Source organism: Marmota marmota, unplaced genomic scaffold, assembly GCF_001458135.2.
Source record: "Marmota marmota marmota unplaced genomic scaffold, marMar, whole genome shotgun sequence".
Taxonomy (NCBI): domain Eukaryota; kingdom Metazoa; phylum Chordata; class Mammalia; order Rodentia; family Sciuridae; genus Marmota; species Marmota marmota.
This window is the reverse complement of record NW_026000093.1, coordinates 20,107,155-20,131,011: the sequence shown is the minus strand read 5'-3', so window position 1 is coordinate 20,131,011 and position 23,857 is coordinate 20,107,155. Positions and strand designations below refer to the sequence as shown.

The window sequence follows — 23,857 nt, the reverse complement described above, 5'->3', positions numbered from 1 at the left end:
TTATGTGATGGATCCATGCAATCATGCATAGACTAAAAATATGGCTATGGTTATAACATTGTAAAATATGTTTCTCATATAGGTCTTTATTTGAAAGATAAATAAATACTGCTGCCATCACACATATACAGAATGCCTTAATTTTTAATCTGTAACATAATTCCTTAAAGTCAAAGATAGAAAAATGCCAATGTTTAAACATGTTTCATCTTCTATTATTGAACATTCTTGTTGCATGATTCGAATAACTCAAAGGAAAGCAAAGTGAAGTGAGAAATTTATTAGAAAAATAATAAACTTCCTCTGCACATTTTCAGAAGTAAAGATATTGCAGCGTAAGGTTGATTTTCCCGGAAGTGTTTAAACAGCATCAACATGATCTCTAATTTCTTTTAAGGAGACCTTCAGAAGTAGGTATTTTTTCAGATTCTTTTGTCTCTGCATGAACAAGGGTTGATAGCTCGAGACTATAATGTATTACTGTGGAAAGCTTCGGTCTGTTACATAAATCATCTTCACACTCAGCAAGAATCATCCAACAGTGCCATTGATGTCCTCAAGCCAATGATCCTGCAAACAATTTTTTTGTCTTTCTTCACATGTTAGACAATAGCAATAAATCATCTTCATTTAAAAACACACAATGTACTAATTTTTCAAGCAACAGTTAGCAAAATGAAAATTTTGGTAGAAAGCATATCATTTATTTTATTTATGCGCATTAATTTTGTAACCCACATTAAGTAAAAGACAGCGAGTGCCTTACTTGGCATAGAAGCATGTGTTGTGTTCCTACTATGTGTAAGGCATCCTGCTAAGGGTGATTTGAGAAACAAAGAACAAGAAGACACATTTATTTTAAAGGAATAAATCTGAGGGAAGAAAGAGGAGTTTAGGCTCCCAATAAGGAGCAACATACTTGAAGTCTTAAACTGAGTGATCTCAGAATGTAAATGAAAGAGGAAGGACCTGAGGCTGGAATGAGGTGGGATTAGTATAAGCAGATTTACACTGATAACAGGGCCTTTTGCTGAGATGTGATGTAAGTGATCCCGGAGGACTCACACCCTTGAGCCAGCCCAGGCAGCTGTACCAGCAGCAACAAGGAGGCTCCATATTAAGGTCAGCTCTTCAACCTTCAGATAATTTCAAGGGCAAGACTAGTTTCCCCAAGCAAAACAAGCTAAGGGTACTGGGTTAAATGTAGGCTTCTACTATACCTGGGGTGTAAGGTAAAATTTGCTCAGTTATAGAAAACTAGTGTACAAAGCCAGAATGAGACCAGAGAACAGGGTGAATTGGAACCAATTCCCAGAGGATGCCTGACACTGGTTCTTCCTGGAGGAGCAAAAGAGCTTTGAACCTGGAGGTTGAAGTTAATGGGGTGAAGCTTAGAGGATCTGGGGTTCCAGAGACTTGATTCAGATTGGGTGTAGGTGGGGCAGGGTTCTCTAATAGTCCTCTCTGATGGATGGTGTCAGACTCCCTCCCCCGTGTATTTCCAGAAAAGTCCTTAGATTTTACATACAGGGGCTCCTACCATCATCATTAAGGATTCTGGGATGGAGAAGAGGTTTGCCTTCATATAACTTAAAGAGTTCTGCATGAATCTCCAGGCAGTATTTTTATAAAATATTTTAAAACCAAGAGTTGTGTGCAGTTGTTATAATAAGGGTCTTTCTTCAACTTAAAAAAAATAAAAATCAAACTTCCAGAAAACAAATAATGTGCTCCCCCTACAACCCATACAGGATGATTAGGGAAGCAGATTTAAGGGGAGGAGCTAATCCCAAACCCTAATGGGCCTCAAGCCTGTTTTTCAGTGACAGGCCACCATTCCATATTCAGTGTTTAAAGGGGGTAATTTAATTGCATTGTTTAATTTTTAATCTTATATAAAATGTAATCCATACTTTTTAGTTTTCTAAATTTTTTCATTTCTCATATTGGCCTGGTACGTTCTGAGATTGGTCTTATATTTTTACTGTACTTTAGAAATTTTATAAATAACCCATTTTAATCCGTTTTTGTTTTTAACAGAAAATACATGTGAAAAAAAATCACTTTCAATCTAGCCATTCAGAAACAAGACAAAACATTGAAATCTGTGTATTTCACAATTCCTTTTGGGGCTAGGGATGAGGCTCAGTGGCAGAATTCTTACCTAGCATGCATGAGGTCCTGTGTTCAATCCCTAGTACCAACAAAATAAATAAATAAATAATGAATACTTGCTATTTCCTCATGAGCTTTTTGTTTTTAAAAACAGAAGCCAGATTACAGACATCTGATTATAGAGCTAGAAATGGTGTATGAAAATCTTTGGTCATATCTTAGTATATGTTGTTATTAATTTAGGCCTCAGTTTCCAAATCTGTAAAGTAGGGATAATAGTAGTATTCAAGAGTTTATCAGGATTGAATAAAGCAAAAGAAATAATGTACATACTTTGGGCAATACCTTGCTTTATGAAAAACAACTGATAGATGTTAGCTACATTGTTATTGTTATACCATTATATAGATTAATCTGATCATGTAAAATGAATAGTGACTAATTTTCCATGTCAATAGATACCATCTATATTATTGCTAAATAAACTGATAGAATAAATTGTATAGCATGAATACAATAATATTTTCAACATCGGGGTATTCCTAAATTTTCTCTGATGAATCACTGTCATGAATAACTTTATCCATTTCTTTCCTTAGGATAACATTCTGGAGTCCAATATTTATGCTCAAGAGGGGATCTAAGAAAAATCAACTCAGGTTTTTACTAAGTAAAATTTTTTAAAGTTCAAAGAGTACCCACTTTTAAAAACAGTATATTAAAACCTAATGAATTTTACTCAATTATTAAATGTAAAAAAAGAATCTAAATAATGATGTTATTGATTCCCATCTACCCAACTAGTCCAAAAAAATCAAGCAAATCTTTTAACCTCTCTGGGCCTCGGTTTCCTCATCTGCAAAGTGCATAAAAGGGGATATATAGACATGGAAAGGGCTAGTAAAGAAGGGGAAGGAGGAATCATCACCCTGGAAACACAAATCCAGAATAGTAAGAAACCACCTTATATTTACACAGCTTCCATATGTGAACAAATATTAATTTGCTGATTTTGTAGCTAAAATATGTTTAAATATTGGTGGTTTCATTTGGTTCAACCTAATATTTCTCAGAATAACCCCTTGCAGTTATGTTGGTGTAAAAAAAGAACTGACTTTAGTATATCAATATTTTGTGGGGTTTTTTTTTTTTTTTTTTTTTTTTGGTATCAGGGAATGAACTTAGGGGCACTCGACCACTGAACCACAACTCCAGCCCTATTTTGTATTTTATTTAGAGACAGGGTCTCACTGAGTTTCTTAGTGCCTCACTTTTTCTGAGGCTGGCTTTGAACTCGTGATCCTCCTGCCTCAGCCTTCCTACCACTGGGATTATAGGCATGGACCACCTCACTTGGCAACATTTTCATCTTGTTCTAATGTAAAAATAAACTTAGTTAAATAAGGATGGAGTCTGACTTGGGCCTTAGACCTTCCCAAGGCCAGAGTCCTTCACTATGAAATTTAGTAACTTTTTGTTTCCCAAGTCAATAAATCAGGCTCATTTTCACTGAATTGTTGTAGGAATTAAACCAGATAATGTAGGCACAGCCTTTGCTCAGTTCAAAAGGTAGCTTGCACCTGACAGCTATTGCTATTATGGACCCAATTCATTTATAACATTGGGCTAGGAAAATGCTAACCTAAACTTCCAGCCAAACTGAAGCTTCCTACTGAAACTTAACTATCATTGAGAGCAAGAAGTTTAACTGAAATCAGAGCATAAGAAATACACAGCTGAGATGGGGGTGGAACAAGATGGTGGCTGAAGAAGACTGTCATCTTGCAATCCTCACCCACAGAGATACTAATATGAACAGCTACTCACTCACCAAACTACCCTCACAAAACTACAGAAGCTGGGTGAGATAACATAGTATCTGGTTTTAGAAAATAACAGCTTGGTACCCGAAGCACAGTTGAATCCAGACTTTCCTGAAGGAAACTTCGGAACTAGCTGTGGGCCCTACCCCAGCCTGAGAATTATTTCCTCCCTCAACCCCATTTCCTGTAAGGCCACTCTGATTTATGATTTTAGAAAATAGCAACTCATAGTAGGCTTATCCCTTCTTGAAGAGTGGTCTTCTCCTGAAATGCTAGGAAGTCCAGTTGTATCCAGGAAAGTCCTCTCTATTGGTTGCAATTCACAGCTCTTATGAATTTCAGATCAGGCCTTTCCATTTGAATAATTTGATGCTCTGTCTTAAAAGTCACTCCCTTGGCTTTTCTACCAACAGGATCAATTATCATAATTGAAGAACAGCAAGGGAGGTATGGAAAACATTTTCCAAGGTAGCTATCAACTAATTTTGTATAATTTAAAATCATCGGAGTGATAGTTAAAAAATTTATATCTATACAGTGAAATGATATATACCAGAAAGAACATGGAAGAAAACTCATGGACATAGGTAAGAATTAAACCAAAACTTTCTATGTGTTTCTGGGAAGTCCGGCTAGGTCTGCTTCCAAACTGAGGAACTGAAATTATAAAGAAAAACTTGACACTATTAAAAGGTGTTTGAGGTGGCAGGTGAGGTTATGAAGAAGGAGGTCTCAGAAAACCTCAGCTTTTTTTTAAGCCTAGGTGTTTTATATTAAAAATGGCATGACTTCTACTGGACATATTGACGTATTAAAGTTTTAGTGTTTGTTAGAACAATCTTTAAGTGCTTGGGAAACTAAGTTGTTGTAGACAAGTGACATTACTCAGTATATTACTATTCTTTTTTTTTTTTTGGGTTCTGGGGATTGAACTCAGGGGCACTCGACCACTGAGCCACATTCCCAGCCCTAATTTGTATTTTATTTAGAGACAGGGTCTCAGTGAGTTGCTTAGTGCCTCGCCATTGCTGAGGATGGCTTTGAACTCGTGGTCCTCCTGTCTCAGCCTCCCTAGCTGCTGGGATTATAGGTGTGGCCACTGTGCCAGGCAGCATATTACTATGTGAAATATGAAATGCTACACTTACGTTTTGGGCATTTTTTAGTGACAGGTGTATTAGAAAAAAAATATAGCTTGTTATAACTTTAAATTTTATTAGGAAAAGATCATTTAAGTTTTCATAATTATTTACATGCTAAAGAAAAAAATTCAAAATACATTTGTGAACAAGCCAAAATGCTGATTTCAAAAAGTATCAAATGCCACTGCTTAGTTTGTCAGTCTGCGTACTAGAGCCTCATACCCCTTTTCCATCACCTAAATATCTTGGTGTCTCTTGACATTTTCCCAATGAGTGAACCATGCACCAAATGGAGCTTGATGTTTTAAGAATCTATTTACACCACTAGTGCTATCCCATTCAGATATTTTCATAATTTTTATCTGATATCTGATATACTTTTTCGTAATGTTGGAAAAAACATACTGTTCAACAATTACAATAAAATTCTCCAGCATACCCAGCAACAAACATTCATTTCCTGAAATAAAAAATGAGTCTTATATTCGCAAATCCCACAGCTTGGAAATGTGTATGATACACAACATTTAACCTGTCAGCAGCCTCATTAGTGTCAATGAGTAGAAACTGGCAATCAGTAGATGGTGAGCTTTACATGTGTTTATGTTTAAAAATGTTCCTAAAATAGCTCTGCTGGCGAGGTTGATAGAAAACACTTCTACTGGACAAATGAATTTCAGCTTTAATTTCATGATCTACATTTTTGAGAAATTCATATTTCTTATGAATGGTCATTTATAATCAACAGAGTCAATACCCAGCTAAAATAATAATAATAATAATAACAACAATAATAATAATCATAATAATGAAGGCTGGGTGGGTAAGGATTCAATTGCTCCACCACACCAATACACAAATGATGGGGAAAATATGCAGAACTGATGTGTGGTTAATGATCATGAGACCAAATATATGTAGATATTTGTATGGGGCCTGCATCCAGTATCCACACAGCTATTAAGACATTTTTATAAACTGTAAGAAATATGTGAGCTATTTCAAGATATAATGCTAAAAAACAGACTTCCATGTAAGAAGCCAATTTAGGAAGAAAACAACATAAACAATAGTAACTTGTGTGCTCAAGTGAAGCATCTTTTTAATTTTGAGTAATGAAGATGTCAAGCCAAATGCTAGAGTAGTTTAACTTAATTAGGTGGCCTATTTTTCCAGGCGTCCTTTCATTTCCCATTGAAAACTCAGCTCGTATGCAAGGCAACAAGAGCAATTTTGTCTGTAATGAATACCTCCAGGACTGCACAGAGTAATCATTTGAATGTTACACTGAAGACTGGTTTGAGTAACTAGTCTGGTCTTGTTAAGATGCCAGACTTTGTTGGACTAAACTAGATTACTCAAAGCGTGGCAGCTTTATCATTTTATTGGGCCGATGGTCAAAAAGTCAAGTTGACTTTACTCCTGAAATTTCTCCAAAAGGAACCAATCTAAAAGTAATTGGTCTAATTTATAGTTCACATTTCTGTCATGATCATGGACATTTTATGGCCCATAGTAAAAAGATTTTTTTAAAAAACTGCTCTTAAAAAACACTATCCTCTCTAGGTTCTTTTTGTCATACCTCATTTACACTCTGACCTGGAGAATTTTCTCATTAGGAAAACATGTAATCACAAGCTAGAGAGTCATTGATACGTTTGCAAATTTTAAAACACAATTCTAAACTGCAGATTTGAGAGAATACTGTACAAAAAAAAAAAAAAAGGACGTGGAGAGTCCTAGTGGTTCTACTGCCATTGAACTGCTGTTTGTAAATAATGTGATATTGTTGTTATATAATTGCCTATTATTATATGATTTATTATCACATTAATTCTTCAAGTCTTGTCCTTGAAATGACTCTCAGGCAGAGGGAGCATTCGAGCCTTATATTAATGTGTCACAGCATTGAGGCCCAGATAAGGGGTGCTACTGTAGTGAACCAAATTAGATTTCCCAAATGCCTGCAATATGGGGCTAAGACTTGTTGCAAGTAGAAGGCTCAAAAAATTATGTGGTAAAAGAGTATGCAAAATATTTTAACTCATTTACTCATTTTTCTACCAATAATACTGTGTAACTCAGATATATGAGCACTATTCTAGAAACAGGAAATCCAGGGAAACACAGGAGCAAGGCCCACCTTCAAAAGTTCACAGTCAGATGGGCAAGACAAGAACATCCTTGCTGACTCTTTTGTGTGCCATGTGTCACAGAGGGGCAGGTGTGCCCCTCAGCCCCTCTCCTATGTAGACACTGGCAAGGTCTTGTGGTGTGAACCATCCAGTAACAGTGAGGAGAAATGGAAAGATGGAAGCGAGAAGATAAGAGGAATTTATGAGAAACTGAGGCCCAGAATTTATGCAGTAATTGTGGAGAGGGGAAAGAGTAAAAAAGACCAAAAAAAAAAAAAATTAGAATATATACTCTCTGGAATTAACTGAGTGGTAAGGGAGACTCCCGAAGGCTCCATTTTGGGTGATTGGGTATGTGGTATTAACACTTATGACTAAAGGCATATGGGAAGAAGAAATCTGTGGGGGGAGGTAAGGAAGTAGGCGGCAGAAGAGGTGATGAATTGCATGTTGATGAACTGATGTGTTAATTCTGAGCTGACGTCAGGGACAGGTGCCTAGTTGGATTAGAAATCCAACCTGAAACTCATGAAAGAGCTGCCTTAGATAGACAGATGCTCATTAACTTTTATATTCAAAAGGTACCGTAGGAAATATATGTGAAAGGGTCCTTTGTGAGATACCAGGAAGATATGATATTATTGTGTTCTTACTGTGTTAGTCAGTTTCCCATTTCTATAGCAAAATAAATATCTGAGATAACTAACTTATAAAGAGAAACTATTTATTTGGGCTCGTGGTTTTAGAGTGTCCAGTCTATGATTGGACAGACTCCTTGATTTCAGCCCTCTGGTGGGCTTGCCAGATAGCAAAGGTGGAGAGCACATGGTGGAGGTGCTCATCTCATGGTCAGGAGTGCAAAGATAAACAGGAAGGGACTGGGCCCCACAGTCCCCTCCAAGGGCATGTTCCCAATGACTCAAGAACATCCCCAGACTCCACTTCCTAATGATTCCACCACCTTCCAACAGTGCCACTATTTGGAGCAAGCCTCGAATACATGGACCTTTGGGGACACTTATCCAAACTATAGCATTTTGCATTGTTACTTTTAATCTCAAGACTTGAGGAACCAGGTAGGAAATAGAATTCCAGTAGAGGTTGGTGGTAGAGAAGAAGCAGACAGAAAAGCGATCACGAGCCAAGAAAAACCTAAATGATGACCTCAGGCCAGGACATTTAATATTTAGCATTTATTAGGATTCTCGGAATTAACAGCAAAAATTCCTTTAAGCTTAAGGATAACCGTTCACAGGAAGAGGAAGGAAAGGAAGTAGGAAGAAAGGAGGGAGGGGATGCAGGAAGCAAGAGGGAGAGAAAGAAACAAAATAGAAGAAACTGGTTTAGACAGTGAGGGCCGAGGCCTGGAGGAAGATATTTATTGAAATACCTGTGTCAATCAAGTAATCTAAGCTTTTCCATTACCTAACATCAGAAAATTCATCTAATTTATTCCTATCAAGGGATCATTTCTTGTATAGAAAAGATCAGTACTAGCCAGGCATGGTGATGTGTGCTTGTGAGCCCAGTAACTCCGGAGGCTTAGCGAGGAGGATTGCAAGTTCAAGGCCAGCCTCAGCAAATGAGTGGGGTCCAAAGCAACTTAGTGAGACTCTGTCTCAAAATTAAAACAAAAGAAAACAAACAAACAAACAAAAAAAGACTGGGGATGTGGCTCAGTGGTTAAGCATCCCTGGGTTCAACCTCTGGCACCAAACAAAAACAAAAATAGATCAATCCTTCTACCATCTTTCTACACAGTTCCAGGTGAAGGCCTGGAAAGAACAGACTTCCTGAGTCCACAGGACTGGGGCACAATGCTACAGCAGTAGAGAATGCACAGGTGGCTGTGGAGAAGGCCAGTCTCAGAGCTGCCATAGAAGAAAGAATAAGGAAAAGTAATGTCACATATTCAAAACTAAAATGGAAAAAATAAAATAGGGAAGAGAATGGAACTCTTCTTCTGTTTCCTCTGATGCATTTAGTTCAGATAGTCATTGATACCTGAGTATAGTCACTGTGATGAACTATGGAAGGGGCTATAAAGACTCTAGGGGTAGAGACAAGGGCTTGAGTTTTTAGTGAGAGCGAGGATCACAGCTCGTGTACCTGAATGAGCTAAGAAGATTCTGGTGGGAACATAGCATGGGGGTAGGGAAGCTCAAGTCCCTTATGTCTTCTTAGGCTCTCTAGCACACTGGTCTAGATATTTTTAAAAACAAATTTTGTTGCATATATTTAAGATATGCAACATGATTTTGTAAAACCCATACAGACAGTACAATGGTTACTATAGTGAAGTAAATTAACATATCCATCATCTCACATAGCTACCATTTATTTATGTGTTTATTTTGTGTGTGTGTGTGTGTCAAGAGCAACCAAAATCTACTCATTTAGCAAAAATTCCAAACACATTATTATGCGCAGTCCTCATGTTGCAAAGTAGATCTCTAGACTTATTCATCGTGTGTATCTGCATTTGTGACTTTTTAGCCTGGGTATCACCTCAATCAAACACGACAGATTAAGAAGGAGAAGGGAGTGAATCCCTGAGGGGCTGTTGCCTTCATTCTCCTCTGTCTTGCCTTTCATTAGCCCACTCACTTTGTCCCACAAATGATAGAAAAGGATTCTGCAAAGTTCATGAGCAACAGGGTCCCTTTAGACAGGGTTTGGAAACACAAAGAAATCTTGCATCGCATGGTTCACATTTTATCCAGAGCAATAAAAAAAAAAAAAAAGTTAAATGGTATTTAAGGTACTGAATGACCAGCACAGTTATAGCTATTACAGGGAAGAATAGTCAATATTCCAAGAATGGCTCCAGAGTACAGTGGAAATGTTATGGGTTTTTATTACATATTTGTCAGTCTTATTATGGAGTGGTATGTTCAATTTAAAAGCTGCCTATCAATTACAAAGCTATATGCAAAAAAAAAAAATTTAAGGATTTGTATACATAGCTTAAGATGTATAGAATGCATGCTGCAGAGAGGGCCAAAGAGCCCTTTGGGACCATCTAAAAGAATATCATTAATTTTTACAGTGTACTTTCATTTCTGGAGCAGTTCCAGCATTGGCTTTCTATAAAAATCATTTCAAGTTTAGAATTATGCTGTATGCTTGCAGCAACATCACAGGAACAGTAGTGCACCATATGTTGCTACTTAGCAACTTAGTCTATAAGTCCCAAAGCATGTACTGATTTGAAAATTGAACAGGAATTATAATTGTTGAGTGATGCTATGAGGCAAGTTGTCTTGGATTACTAAACTATGCAGATGTTTGATGTTATGTAGGAAAAGGAACAAAACTATTTTCCTTTTTCCTGCAGGATGACTAAAATCTTATTTATGGCTGCCTAAAGGGGTAAATTGATTAAAATTTCCTAAAAGAATACCAGGTAATGAATTCTTGAACACACTATATTACAGTAAACAAAAGGAATGTTAAGTGAAAAATTTAGCAAGGGCCATTCAACTTATGTAATTTGTGGAGTTTATTCCCCTCCAGGGTATGTATTATCTTACATTAGTCTAATTTTTAAAATAGCTCATTCTAAAAACATTTTCATATATGTTGCATTATTAAAAAATAGTTTGCTTCTGGCTCACAAACCTGCCATATCTTTAAAAAGCATAAAGGTATTTGGAACTCTTTATTTCTTTTATATAAATTATCACTGGTATTTGAAACATTCTTAGAAACTCTTGACTGAAATAGTAAGAAAAATAATTTCAGTTGTTTGAATTCAGTAAGAGCTGAATATCACCCATTGTATTTGAATTTAGAAATCTAAGGAGCTGGGTTGTTATGATGCATATGTTCTGAATTTCCAATCCTTTATCCAAAACTCTTTAAGATGGACATAATGATTCTCTGAAAGGGAGCAGCTGTTTTATAGCAGTAATCATTTATTGAGTTTGTGTTTCTACTGTTTCAAACAAATTCAATTAGCCCTTACACTTCAAAACCCTAAAGGCACCGATGAGATGGTACCGGGTTGCTTTAATCTAATAGTAATACTAAACTTGTCAGTACAGTTTTGGGACTGATGGGTAGAAGAAAATTAATAGTAACATTTTTCATTTTTTAATCAAACAGTTCTATTCAGAACTACCTATGGATCTTGGAGACTACTTGGCAGCATGAATTCAGTTGAGTAAGAATTTGAAATGCAAAAAGCTCGCCTTCCAAAGGTAGCCTTAGACCGATCAACTCAACTGAAAGGAAGGAAACCTTTGAGCTTTGAGATCTTTGAGCTTCATGATGACCTTTTCAGCTGAACAATATAGTGTAATGTCCAGAAGGTCCAGCAGAGAAAGCAGTGGTCATAATGGCTTCTAAATAAATGCAAAGTTCATGGAGATACAGGCCTGCCTGTTTTGAGTTAAGCATGAGGCATTTTGCTACAGAAGCATACCCCCAACAGGTAGATTAGATTTAACTCCCTGACAACCATCATGAAGAAAAATAGTTTCATACTACTCTCCCCCTCTGCTCCTCCCAGTTATCAGATCTATTTAGATAGATAAGTAGGCATTGAAAACTACTTAACTGTGTTAGAGTTTATGCTATAGTGATTGATATGTAAAATCCCAAGCTGGTTTCACTCTTCTAGATAAAAGTTTGTTCATCCCACAAAATGCTCCTATGAACTCTCCTTCCCTCTCATTTATTCACTCATTTATTTTTGCTTACAATGTTCTTATATTTTATATTTTACTGGCACCCCAGGGCAGTTATAATTTTGCTTTAAATGCCCTCTCTGGATGAAGGGCCTGGTCTTAAGTATCCAAAAATAAATAAACAAGCATTTTCTTTCATAAATGTAACCATTTACATTCATTCTCATTGGACATTTGTTGTCACTTCTCATTATTAAATGCCTTGTCAACCATTCCCACTGAAATGGATACAAAGGTGCCCTTGAAAGATTTCAATCACATGCTGCTTTGGGGCCTCAAAACCACTCCCTAACACCCCTACTATGCCCCCCAGAAAGTGCTAAAGTCAGTCTGCCAGTAGGGCCCACCAGCCCTGGCCCTGTGATTTTGGTGATGAACATAACATGTTGTTGAAAATGGCCCCAGTAGTCGATAATTAAAGCTATTTGTGACATGTGTATCTTATAATGATTAACTCATCTACAGTCAGAAGCACAAATAACTTGCACCTGTAAAGACTTTATTTCCTAAAGGTAAAACAACTGTTTAGGAAAGATCATGCTGGCAAAACAGCTGCTTGCCGTTCTGGAGAGGAAACAAGGTAGCATCTTTCAACAAATGCCAACTCCGGTATTTTATCAGCTCCATCTCATTAACTGGAAACAAGGCTTAAATGCTTTGTTTATAAATTATGATTATTCCTGATTGCGGCAGTTACTGATAGTGCTACTCATTTGCAATGCAACTCTTTGAATTTGTTTAATTACAATTTGAAACAAGGCAGAGAAGATTAATTAACCCACCTGGCTGGTTGGCACATAGTCCTGGCTCGGCTCTGTCATGCTCATATACATGTTCTCACCGTCAAACTGCGAATGAAATAATAGTAAACATTCAGCAATCTTGACTGTATTTTTTTTTTTTCACCATCAAACTGGAAAACAGTAGCCATAAAAAAATACCATGGCTGGGAATATGAAAAAGTCTGTCATAGCAAGCAAGCCACATCTTTTCTTTGATGTTTCTGTTGTCATCCTTATTGACCCTGGATGTCAGTGATTTGGAGTAATTAGTGCTCTAGTAATTACAGCAAGCAAGCAAGAAATGAATGGTTTCCTTTCATCTGCAATCTGTTTTAAAACAAAATGGCTCATTTTGCACACCATGTATACATATTGCAGTTCGGTTGTAATGAAGTATTAAATGAATGGCACGATTTCTGAAAGAAAAGAATAATGGAAAATACAAGAAGGCACAGCTCTGTGCATTCGGAGTTTAGCTCTCGAAAAAAAGTGCAGAGTTTTCATAATAGATTGAAACTGGCTTCTCCATAATAGCCTTCTGTTTAAAAAAAAATCAACTTTATAGTAATATTTGAAAAGAGCGTGTACCACTCTCCCCATGGCTAAGAATGAATATAAGAATAATCACGAATAACAATAAAGACATACAGCCGTGATGATTCAATTTTCCTTTCTAAAATTTTTGAAGACATAGAATTAATGTAGGTATTACAAATGCATAGAAATTCACCCACAAATTTGCAAGTTAGGAAATAAGAGGGAAAAGGGAATTTAAGGGGCAGTCCAATTGCAGGAACTCTATCAAATAGTCCAAGTACAACAATAACAACAACAAAATACTTTTCATGATTTTGTTTTTTGAAAGCAGTAATCACTCTATTCAGACTTAATCCTCTGCTATCTTTAGTCACTTGATAAAAAGAAGAAAAGCATTCTTCTTTAGTTGGAAGAAGAATTTTCCCAAGGTAATAAACAAATGGACAGATACAGCCAACTTCAAAGAGCTGGGTCTGAATATATGTTCAGTGACAGACTTGTCAGGCATGGGAACTTGAAAATGTGGGAAATTACTTTTTAAAATAGAGCAGTTGTGGATGTATATAGAAGTGCATGGTGATATGGACATATATGCCACCAAAAACTAAAAGAATATATATTAAAAGAGAAAAAAAAGTATTATAGGCATCACATTCCATCACCTATGAGTTACTAGCCTCGTAAGAAAGTTATATAAATACTCAGAGGTACCAAGGCCTCTAAACTGTGGTCAGCCACAGTGGCTGACTTGAAGACCCTCATCAACGGACATTATAAAAGTAAAGAACTTCCCAAAGACACAGAAGCACTCACTCAAAGAAAATCAAAGAATTTCCTCACTATCACCCAGCAAGTATATTTCATGTAATACAAACAACTTATTGAAACAGATATGAGGTCACTTATTGAATGAAGTGGTTGTTAGTACAAATCAGAAATAACACATTTAGAAAAGGAGAGCTGGATATTTTGGTTGCTTGGTTAACTGGCTGAGGAGATTTGAATCCCAGTGACTTACCCAAGAGTGCTGTTCCATCAGTCAGGTGAATTTCAAGCACAGTTTGGCCCCAATCTATCTGACTGTTATTCCTACCAACTCAAGACCTGACTAAGAGCACCATCATGCATTTCTCAATTAGTGCCCAACGTTGGAAGACACTAGTTTCTTTGCAAATGTTTTTTAATGTTAAGATGCCAAAGAACCATTTCAAATATGGACAGTTTCTTTGACTACAACAAACTAAACAGAACAGAAGTAGTGAAATGAATCAAATACTCCTCTGCCTATGCATATTCTATAAATGTGTTACTTTCTATTTCATCCTCTCTAACTCATTTTCTAAATCTGGTGTCATTCTCAAGCCAACTAAGGCTTTAAGTTTTGGTTTTAGTCTATCGAAAGTGTACGCTAATTGAGTATAGTCAATGTTACTGCTTTGGATGAGGACTTTTTTCCTCAAAAAGAACCAATATTGAAGCATTACTGAGCCAAGGCTGAAATAGAATTTTACAATAATAGGTATGTGGCTACATACACAACTATTTCTTGAGTACATTCCATGTCCCTAACACCTTTACATGCGTTCATTAATGTGCATTCACTGATATAATCTTTGCAACAGAGTTAAGTATTATTAATACCTGCACTTTCTAAATGAAAATACAAAGGCATGGAGAAATTAAATTAGATACTCAAAGTTACACAGCTTGTAAAAGGCATGGCTGAGATGCCAACCCTGGCAGACTGTCTTTCTAGCACATGCACTTAACCACCAAAATATGTCAACATATTCTGAATCAAAATCATGAGTTAGCTATCAATTCTGAAAATAATGTCAATAAATTATCACAGCAATGATGGCAACATGGGTGAGTATTCCTAATCTGAAAGGCTCCAAAATCTAAATTTTAGCACCAACACGATGCCACCAGTGAAAGATTCCACATCTGACCTTATCAAAACAAGTGCACTAAAAATATTGCATAAAATTGCCTTCCAGTTACGTGTATCCGGTGTCTGTGAAACAAAATTTAATTTTGTGTTGAGACCTGGGTTCTGTTCCCAAGATATCTCTCCCTACACAAACAGGGCCAGGGCTAGAGCTCAGTGGTAGAGCACTTGCCTAGAATGTGTGAGCCCCTAGGTTCAATATCCATCAATGCTAAACAAAACAAAACAAAACAGGCTATACCTATGTATATATAAATATTCTAAAATCTGAAAAAATACGAAATTTGAAATACATCAGGTTTCAAGCATTCGGATAAGGATATTCAACCTATATTCCAATGACTTAGAGAAATTGTTCAGAATTTCTGTGGTATTGTGAGGCTATCAAAAAAAAATAGTTGTCATGGGGTTATGGTATTTTGATAATTTAGTTTAGTAATTATCCAAGAATATCACTGGATACGTAAAAGACTGAGGTGTTATGATGACCAATTTTATGTGCAATGTGACTGGGCCATGTGGTGCCCAGATATTTGATGAAATGTTATTCTGAATGTTTCTATGAGAGTGTTTTTGGATAAGATTAGCATTTAACCAGTAGACTGAGTAAAGCACATGATCCTTCCTCTGTAGGTGAGCATCAACCAGTATATTACAGAAGACATGGATTCCTCCTGCCTGACTCTGGAGTTGGGACATCAGCTCTTGCCTGGCTTTGGAATCAAATGAATCACTGGCTTTTCTTGAATCTCAAGTTGGCCAGCTTTCAGGTTAGAGCTATACAATCAGCTCTACCAGGTCTCTGGCTTGCCAACTACAAATCTAGGGACTTCTCAGCCTCCCTAATTGGGTGAGCCAAATCCTTATAAGAAATCTCTCTCTCTTGCTCTCCTAAATATCTCTTCACATAACCTACAGATCTTGTTTCTCTGAAAAACCTTAATACAGGTGCTCTTTTACTACTATCATGATATTCAGAGCTCAAAAGCATGTTTCTAAAGGGTCTACAATGTAGAAATACATTGATTTCTCTCAGTCACTTGCTTTCTAGAGAGCAGGGCCATTTTGCTTTTGCTATGAGAGTCTCTGGTCTTGTTTCCCATCATGCCTATTTCTTGTGTTTGTTCAATCTGCATACAGTCACTCCCCTTTCTAGAGAATGCCTTCCTTCCCTTTTCCTTATTCAAATGTTTCTTGGACACTTCAGCTCTCCTGGGAGAGGATTGGGTCCTCTCTAGCCTCTGGGCTTCTATGGGCAGCCCTCTGCTTCTGGTTTTATTGCTAGAACATTAACTGCACTGGAGTAGGAGCTACCAGAGGACACCACACATCTCAATTATTTTTAGTGCCTGTGTGGCTTACGGTCAGCACTTGATAAGTCCTCAGAAAACATTTATTGACTAATTAACAAAAATCAAATCATATTTTCTTGATTAAATAAATTACTTTCCTAGAGAAAGTGGAAGCAACATTAGAAGAGGAAGAAGTGTGCATTCACTTCTTCAACTTTCCAAGAATGTTCTAGCAATTTTTGATTCTGTTTTTGTGGTCCTGGGGACTGACCCCTGAACTTAGTGCATCCTAGGTTGTGTTTTACTAAAAAAAAAAAATCTTACAGTGAATTGAAATTGGTTGATATAGAAACAGCCTTAGAGGGAGAAAGAAAGAGAAGATGGGGGAGGGAGAGAAGGAAAGGGAGAGGTACAGAAATGAGCAGGACACCACTACTCAAATGTTATACCCAAATCCTCAAGATTTTTACTCCATTTTATTTAATGTAAAATATTTAGATTGGTGAGAACTCAAAAGAGATTTGACAATAAAATAAGTATATGTCCTCTTTCTGAAGAAATTTGAGTTACCAAACAAAAATATGTATGTGTCAGAACAGGCCACCTTATTCCCCTTATGGTTGAAAGTTTGTAGCTGGACAAACCCTCAGGCCCAGCAGTAAGCAAGAGCCTGGCATGGGCTCTGCTCCATCAGGCTATCACAGCTTACCCAATAGCACCCTCTCAGGAGCCATTTCCAGGAGTTGTGACAGGTCTCCTGCTGATCCAACAGCCTTAGAAGGCATCCCATGTCATAAGCTTATGGCCAGTAGTCGTTTGAAATAGAATTATAGCTAACAGAGAGTCATAGAATTTCAGTTTTTGAAAGATCTCTGATGATAAACTAGTGAATCTCTTATGTCATAAAGAAATAGAATATTGGTCACACAGTCCATGTGGGAATAGAACCGACGTCTAGGTTCTTAGTAGAAAAGGTTTCCACTATGACATACTGTTTTATATTCTATCATTCATTAAAAATGGGAATTAGATTCTATAGCTGCAGATGCTCCTTGACTTACAATGCAGTTAGGTCCCAATAAAATCATCATTAAGTTGAAAACATTGTGAGTCAAAAATGAACTGAATCCACCTAAGCTACCAAATGTGCAGCTCAGTCACGCAGTGCATGTGGAGTGTTGGCTGCTTCCCAGGGTGATCCCAAGGCTACCTGGGAACTGTGGTATTATAACAAGAGAGGACCAGACCTAATGTTGCTAGGCCAGGAAGATACCAAAATTCAAAATCTACTGATAAAGCTGGTAACCATCATAAGCTTCACACCACCATAAGTCAAAAAAATCTTGGAGTTGGAAAATCCTGAAGTCCAACCATCATACCTGGTAGTTTGTAGATCCACAGAAGTGAAGGCCCAACACTGGCGGGGCCACATTCTAATGACCCCTCTATGTGGATTGCTTACTGATCACCATCATTAATAATGACTGCAATAAACTTGTTGTATCAAGCACATCTATCTACATTTCCTTTCTCCTTCCATTTATCTCAGTTGTTATTTTTTGAAGTCAACTGAATTTAGGCATCATAACTTTTCAAAACATATTGATGCACGCGAGGGCTTTCAATTTCTATGTGTTTTTAATGTAAAACCTGAAGCAAAGTTTGAAAAGAGTAAATAGACTGACATTTAAATCTAAATCTAAATGGCATCAACCCAGGATTAGCCTCTCTGACCAAGTGCTTTCACACTGTTTATTGTGTTTTTATTTCAAAGCACCAGGGGATGCAATCACATAAAAAAGTCATTTATAATCTACTACAGTTTTTTAAAAATTGTTTTTAGAGGATATTAACCAAACCCATAATCCCAAAGAGCTTTTAAAACCAGGTAGTTATTATTTCTTCTATTTAAAAACTGAAAGCAGACTTCTAGCACTGTCTGAACATCGTGAATGATGAGCAGAACTGGGCACTATTAGGCTACCAAAACCACTAAAACAGAGAAATCAAAGACAGAAAGTGAAATATAAATCAATCATCAGCACTGGCACAGAAAATGGAATCTTTTTTAGGGAAACCATTAAAAGCAAACCAGAAAACTACTGCTTAGGGAAGGGAAAAGAAAAAAAAAACATCATGGCATTCAGGAAACAGTACCACATTGTATTGCCTATAAAGGGGAAAAACCTTATATTTCTGGGTATTTTCTGAAGGAATATTTGAATCTTTGATTTTTTTTTTAAAGAGCTAAAAATGGAAAAAACTCCCTGTTTATAACAGGGAGTCAATTTGACTTCTCTTAGAAGATGTATTATGATAAATCATAATAAGAAAGGGTAATATGCTTAAAATAAAATTTCCATTTTTGAGTTTCTTGGCCCAGTATAAGATTACAAGTCATTTCTTTTTCTTAGTTTGTGATGGAAGAAATAACTTAAGATTGGGCAACAAAGTTGAATACTTTGCTGTTTCATTTAGAGAAACGCATTTGAAAAGCTAAGCATAAAAAACAAACAGGGTAACATGAACATAAGCATAGTTATGGCACAGTTCACACGCAGTAACATGGATCCAGTAAAACACGAAAGAAGGTGAACTCCCCCACTTCTGACACATATTCACCATTTTCTTTTGGTCAGGAGGCTATGGGGAGGGAATACTTGTCTATCTCCCAGTTTCAAAGCCAATTATATTGATGCAAGCTAGTCTTAAGGATGTCTGTGTCCGTGCGAACCCAGCTACAAGAAAATGCCCTAGCTTGTGCACAGTGGGCCAGGAGAAGAAACTCACATTGCAAGGAAAGGTGATCAGGCAGAGTCTTGCTATCAACATCCAAAGAAAAGAACATGGAGTTACTCTTTCAGTGCTTGGTGAAAGGTGTGTTCCAACCCAGGGGCACATAGAACGGAACTAAGGAAGAGGAACCTCTGTAGGTCAGGTTCCTGTCATTTGAACTTGATTTGGTGAGCACTTCCCTGCAGATCTGAAAGAGATGAAGAGGGGGAAATGGCCAGAGCATGACATGGCCTCTTGAAAAGACTTGCCCAAAGGCTAGGGAAAATACTAGACCCACAACTTGGAACCTGGGCTTTTCTTTGGAACTGAATTTGGATTTTATTTTTTTGTCCTAGTGTTATATTTATTCATCAAAGGATTATATATCATGTTCCCTTTGTTAACTCTGACAGATAAAATTTTCAATAATAGTGCTTTGCATTTTTCCTAAGTCTGTCCTTTGTGCCCTACAATGTGGCTCAAAGGCATGGATCTCAAAGAGAGAAACAGTGATTTCTCTCTACTGTTAATGGATGTTTTTGTTGTTTTTAAACAAATACACTGAACTTATTAATTGGAATGGACATTGTATTTTTTTACGTAGTCACCTAAGAGGCTCCATATGTAATAAGATAATAATGCTATCGTGGCTCAAAGCATTGATAACATTATCCTTTGGAGGCACTTTCTAATCGCATTTAAATATATTAAGCCATTTAATTTTTGTCACAATATTGTAATAAGTCACCATAATGGTCTCCTATTTTATCAACAATAAAACTGAGATTCAAGTTTACAACTTTTTCAAGTACATGCTCCCTGGATTGGCTCAGCCTGCCTGACCCTTAGGACTTGTCTACTGACTTTTGCTTCCAGCAATGGCTGATACCATTCCATGATCATTAAGCTGCCAGGGCACCACTCTTGCTGTTACTATGGATATAAACCTAGATGTTTGCTAGTAGGGCACCAACTTACATCAAGAAGCTCTACATCAGGGGGAGACTGAGGAAGTTTTGCCTTTATCAGTGTGTGCATAGCCTGGTAATGGATCCTTGAGAGTGAAGATGAATTACAAATGGAGAGGACTGGCCCATGGCATCTCTTATGGTCTATCTGGAGATGTCCCTCATGCCCAAACACCAGTGATGATTTGCTGCCAAACTATGGCTGCTTGCAGACATGCACTGTCAATTTTATTCTTCCTGCCTCCTTGCTTTTTTTCCTTCCCCCTCACTCTGGTTTCCTTCAGTTTATACTCCCAGGGTTAACATGTGAGGTTTCAGTGTAGGATTTACTTTCTAGGGAACTTGGATCAAAACAATGTCCGATGGCCCCAGTTGGTAACTGCACACTTATCTGCAATGTTATACTAATGCAATTCCTCTTTGTTCTTTTCATTAAATTATTATTCTAGAAGTCATTAATTCTGTTTTAAATTCTTATGCAAAAATATAAACTAACTTATGAAAAAGTCTGAAACAGTAATAAGTAGAAGAAACAAAATTTCCTATATCATGAAAGCATTACTCCACTGGAATAAAGCAATGCAAGTTTCTAGAAAACTACATTAATCCCAATCTTTCAACACCAAACAATCCATTTCCATTACGTATTACTTAAAAAAAGAAAAGAACATGTGGGTGAAAGCTAATTCTAAATCTTTCTGGTGAATTTAATGGAAATGACTTTAACAGAATCCAAATATTCAAGATAATACTCACTGGTTTTTACTAAAAAAGATATCCACAAAGTATCTGATATCAGAAAATCAGGAGTAAAGATTTCTTATTCCATGTAGGGGCCTTTTTTTTTTTTTTTCGAAATGGATTTCCAAGTTAATTTCTGAAATTCTACAAAGCTTAAAGTTCTAAAACTATACTCGCATAGTTGGAACTAAGCAGAGTTCCAAATGTTTGGTTCAGAACATTCCTCTGACTTGTCTTGTTTTAGACAAAATTTTCTGAATCCATCTATGAAGGGAACAATTTGAGAGTACATCAAACTTCCTGGCAATCCTTGCCTAAGCTCATTTATTTCCACATCATATCAGCTCTCACCTCATTTACCACAGTACCTAAATCCTACATAGATGTGGAATGAAAAGTATGAAAGTAATTACTTTGGGGGTGGTTGGCTCTTTTATTGCTGGTATTCCTTTTTTAAGCACAGTGAACATTTTTCAGTATCTGACATGTGGGGAGAAAGGTGAGAATATTTTTCAACACATGTCTAGTCTAGAAGAATATGCTCAGTTCTGGGAATCTCAAAATAAGAAAAGTCCAAGCCTAGAAGAAATGCGGGGCATTGAAAAGATTTTGAGAATTGAATGAAAGATGTGCATTTAAAATAAGAATAACAGAAGTTATAGGTGACAATTGAGTGGGCAGACAAGAAACCTAATTTTTAAAGAAGATTGAAGACAAATAATTACTGAATAATTTTGAGAGTAAGGTGTTAAAACCAAATAAAAACACACATAAAAATGCATGGGATTATTAAAATGGATATTCTCACTTCCTTATTATTATTACTCAAATAGCATTGAGAGTAGAACAAGTACGTTACAAGAATAGGCTTTTGGTGATTAAACTCTCCTCATGGTAAGACAGATGTCAAAATGCATTTTGCTATATTCAGGGTGCACCTGACCAATTAGAAATATAAGAGGCTCAGTTTCGATTAACTTCATTTTCTTTTAGAGATCATCTCTGACATTTTTTTTTCAGATTCCAGAGTTTTTGTTTTTTTAAGTGAAAAAACAAATGACATTTTGAAGAATTGCACAAAACAAATCCTTACAGTCACTGAGTTTGAGTATGGATCTGTCCATTGTGAAAGGAAGGAAGGAAAGATCCATTGGCACACTTCATTTTAAGGAATTCCAGAAGTTATTCAATTAATTTGTTAAAACCAAAGGGGTACACTTTTGACTTTTTTCTTTAACAGCTTCATACTGTAAGAATGCATCTGTTTGGGCCTAGTTTCCTTTGATATTTAACCCACAATTTGATGTGACTCTCCTGATGACGTATAAATGTTTTTTTTAAAGATCATTTTCCACTCTTCAGCATAAAGCTTCACGTATATGAAATCCCCTACACAAGACACATGCATCACATACATTTTAGAGTTTTCGAGTTTCAGATTCAAAGTTTTTTTTTTTAATTGTTTCTTTTCTTTTCCTTCTCCTTCTCCTTCTTCTTTTTTCTTGGGGGGTGGGTACTGGGGATTGAATGCAGGAGTGCTTAACCACTGAGCCACATCCCCAGTCCCTTTTTATATTTTATTTAGAGACAGGATCTCACTAAGTTGCTCAGGCTGGCTTTGAACTTGTGATCCTTCTGCCTCAGCCTCCTGAGTGGCTGGGATTACAGATGTGCACCACTGTGCCAGGCTTAAATTATTGTTTCTTATTTGTAGAAGTTCTAAGTACTCCCCCAGATCATTCATTCTCCCACTTCCATTTGACCTCTTCCTCTTCCTCTCCCTTCATCTCCTCCTTTTTTTTTTTTTTTTGGTAGAACTTTCCCAATTGCTTTACCCACCCCTTTGATGATGTCTGTTTTAGAGCATGATATATTTCCAGAAACTTGTTGAACCTGGAACTGGAAGTCTTTTTGCTAGAAGCAGCATGCCTGCTTCCACTCAAAGCCTTATTTATTCCGTATGGTGAGGGATGATTGGTTGCCTTTGTCTTACTTCCTGGAATGGAATCCTATGGTGCTTTTTTTTTTTTTTTTTTGGCTGAAAACTGGGAGAAGAAAGTAATATAGCCTGGTGTTAATGGGTGTTAACACCTAATATGATCAGATACATTAAAATTAAATGATAATCGACATACTCCTACATAGAAATATGGTAAAATTCATTCATTCAACAAACGCCCACTTTGCACCTAAGAACTATATGCCAGGCACACACATGCCTGACTCGTCTAACCCTCATAACTACCCTGTGACGCAGGTGATATTCACTTCCTTTTATCAACATGGAAACTGAGCCCTAGAATATTAAGTGTTAGATATTCTTAACATCACTCCTGTTTGCTTCTACTGTTCTACTTTCTCATGTCATGCTATATCTCATCCTTGGCCTAGAGATGTGCACATGGCCAGATGGCCCTTGCCTCTAGACTTCCCCCAACCTCTTCCTCTTGCTGGAATATCTGTCTTTCTCTTGCTTCCTGTTCTTTCTCTCCATATTTTCTAAGATGGTCATAGAATTTATCATCCAATGTGGAACACTTTAGAGTGTGAAAGGAGGTACTAGTGCTAATTATGATGGTACAACAGGTATAAACTTGGGGGATCCTATAAACTGGGAATCTTTCCCCTTAGGTAAGCTTTTCCGCCACGAGTGCATATTCCTTCTCTGTGCTTGCATAAACTCTCTATGGAATCTCATACTTATCTCTGCCCGCATCTCTTGTAATTTCTTCTGTTCACTTCTTCTCTCCTACATTGATTATGGGCACAGTGAGGGCAGGGACCATCCTATTTATTTTCCTACCCCAGCACTTAAGCTATTTTGATGATTACCCAATGACATTAAATGAATGGTTAAATAAAATTCAGTGCAATACTGTGAGAGGTAAAATCATTTCACTATCTC

At 36.9% G+C, this 23,857-nt stretch overlaps 1 protein-coding gene across 2 annotated transcripts in view; it reads right to left on the bottom strand.

The window, feature by feature from the left end:
- Positions 1-19,458, bottom strand: part of Tox (thymocyte selection associated high mobility group box) — a 152,743-nt gene extending 133,285 nt beyond the window's left edge. Inside the window, exons 1-2 of one of the 2 annotated variants that reach the window (XM_048783024.1) lie at positions 19,259-19,458; positions 12,689-12,754 (exon numbers count right to left, since the gene is read on the bottom strand). In XM_048783024.1, coding sequence (XP_048638981.1) covers positions 12,689-12,754; positions 19,259-19,369 — 177 coding nt within the window. In that variant the 5' untranslated portion in view covers positions 19,370-19,458. Of the gene's footprint in view, positions 1-12,688; positions 12,755-14,243; positions 14,450-19,258 lie in introns of those variants that run through there. The other variant, XM_048783025.1, reaches the window with a different exon arrangement.
- Positions 19,459-23,857: the final 4,399 nt, after the last annotated feature.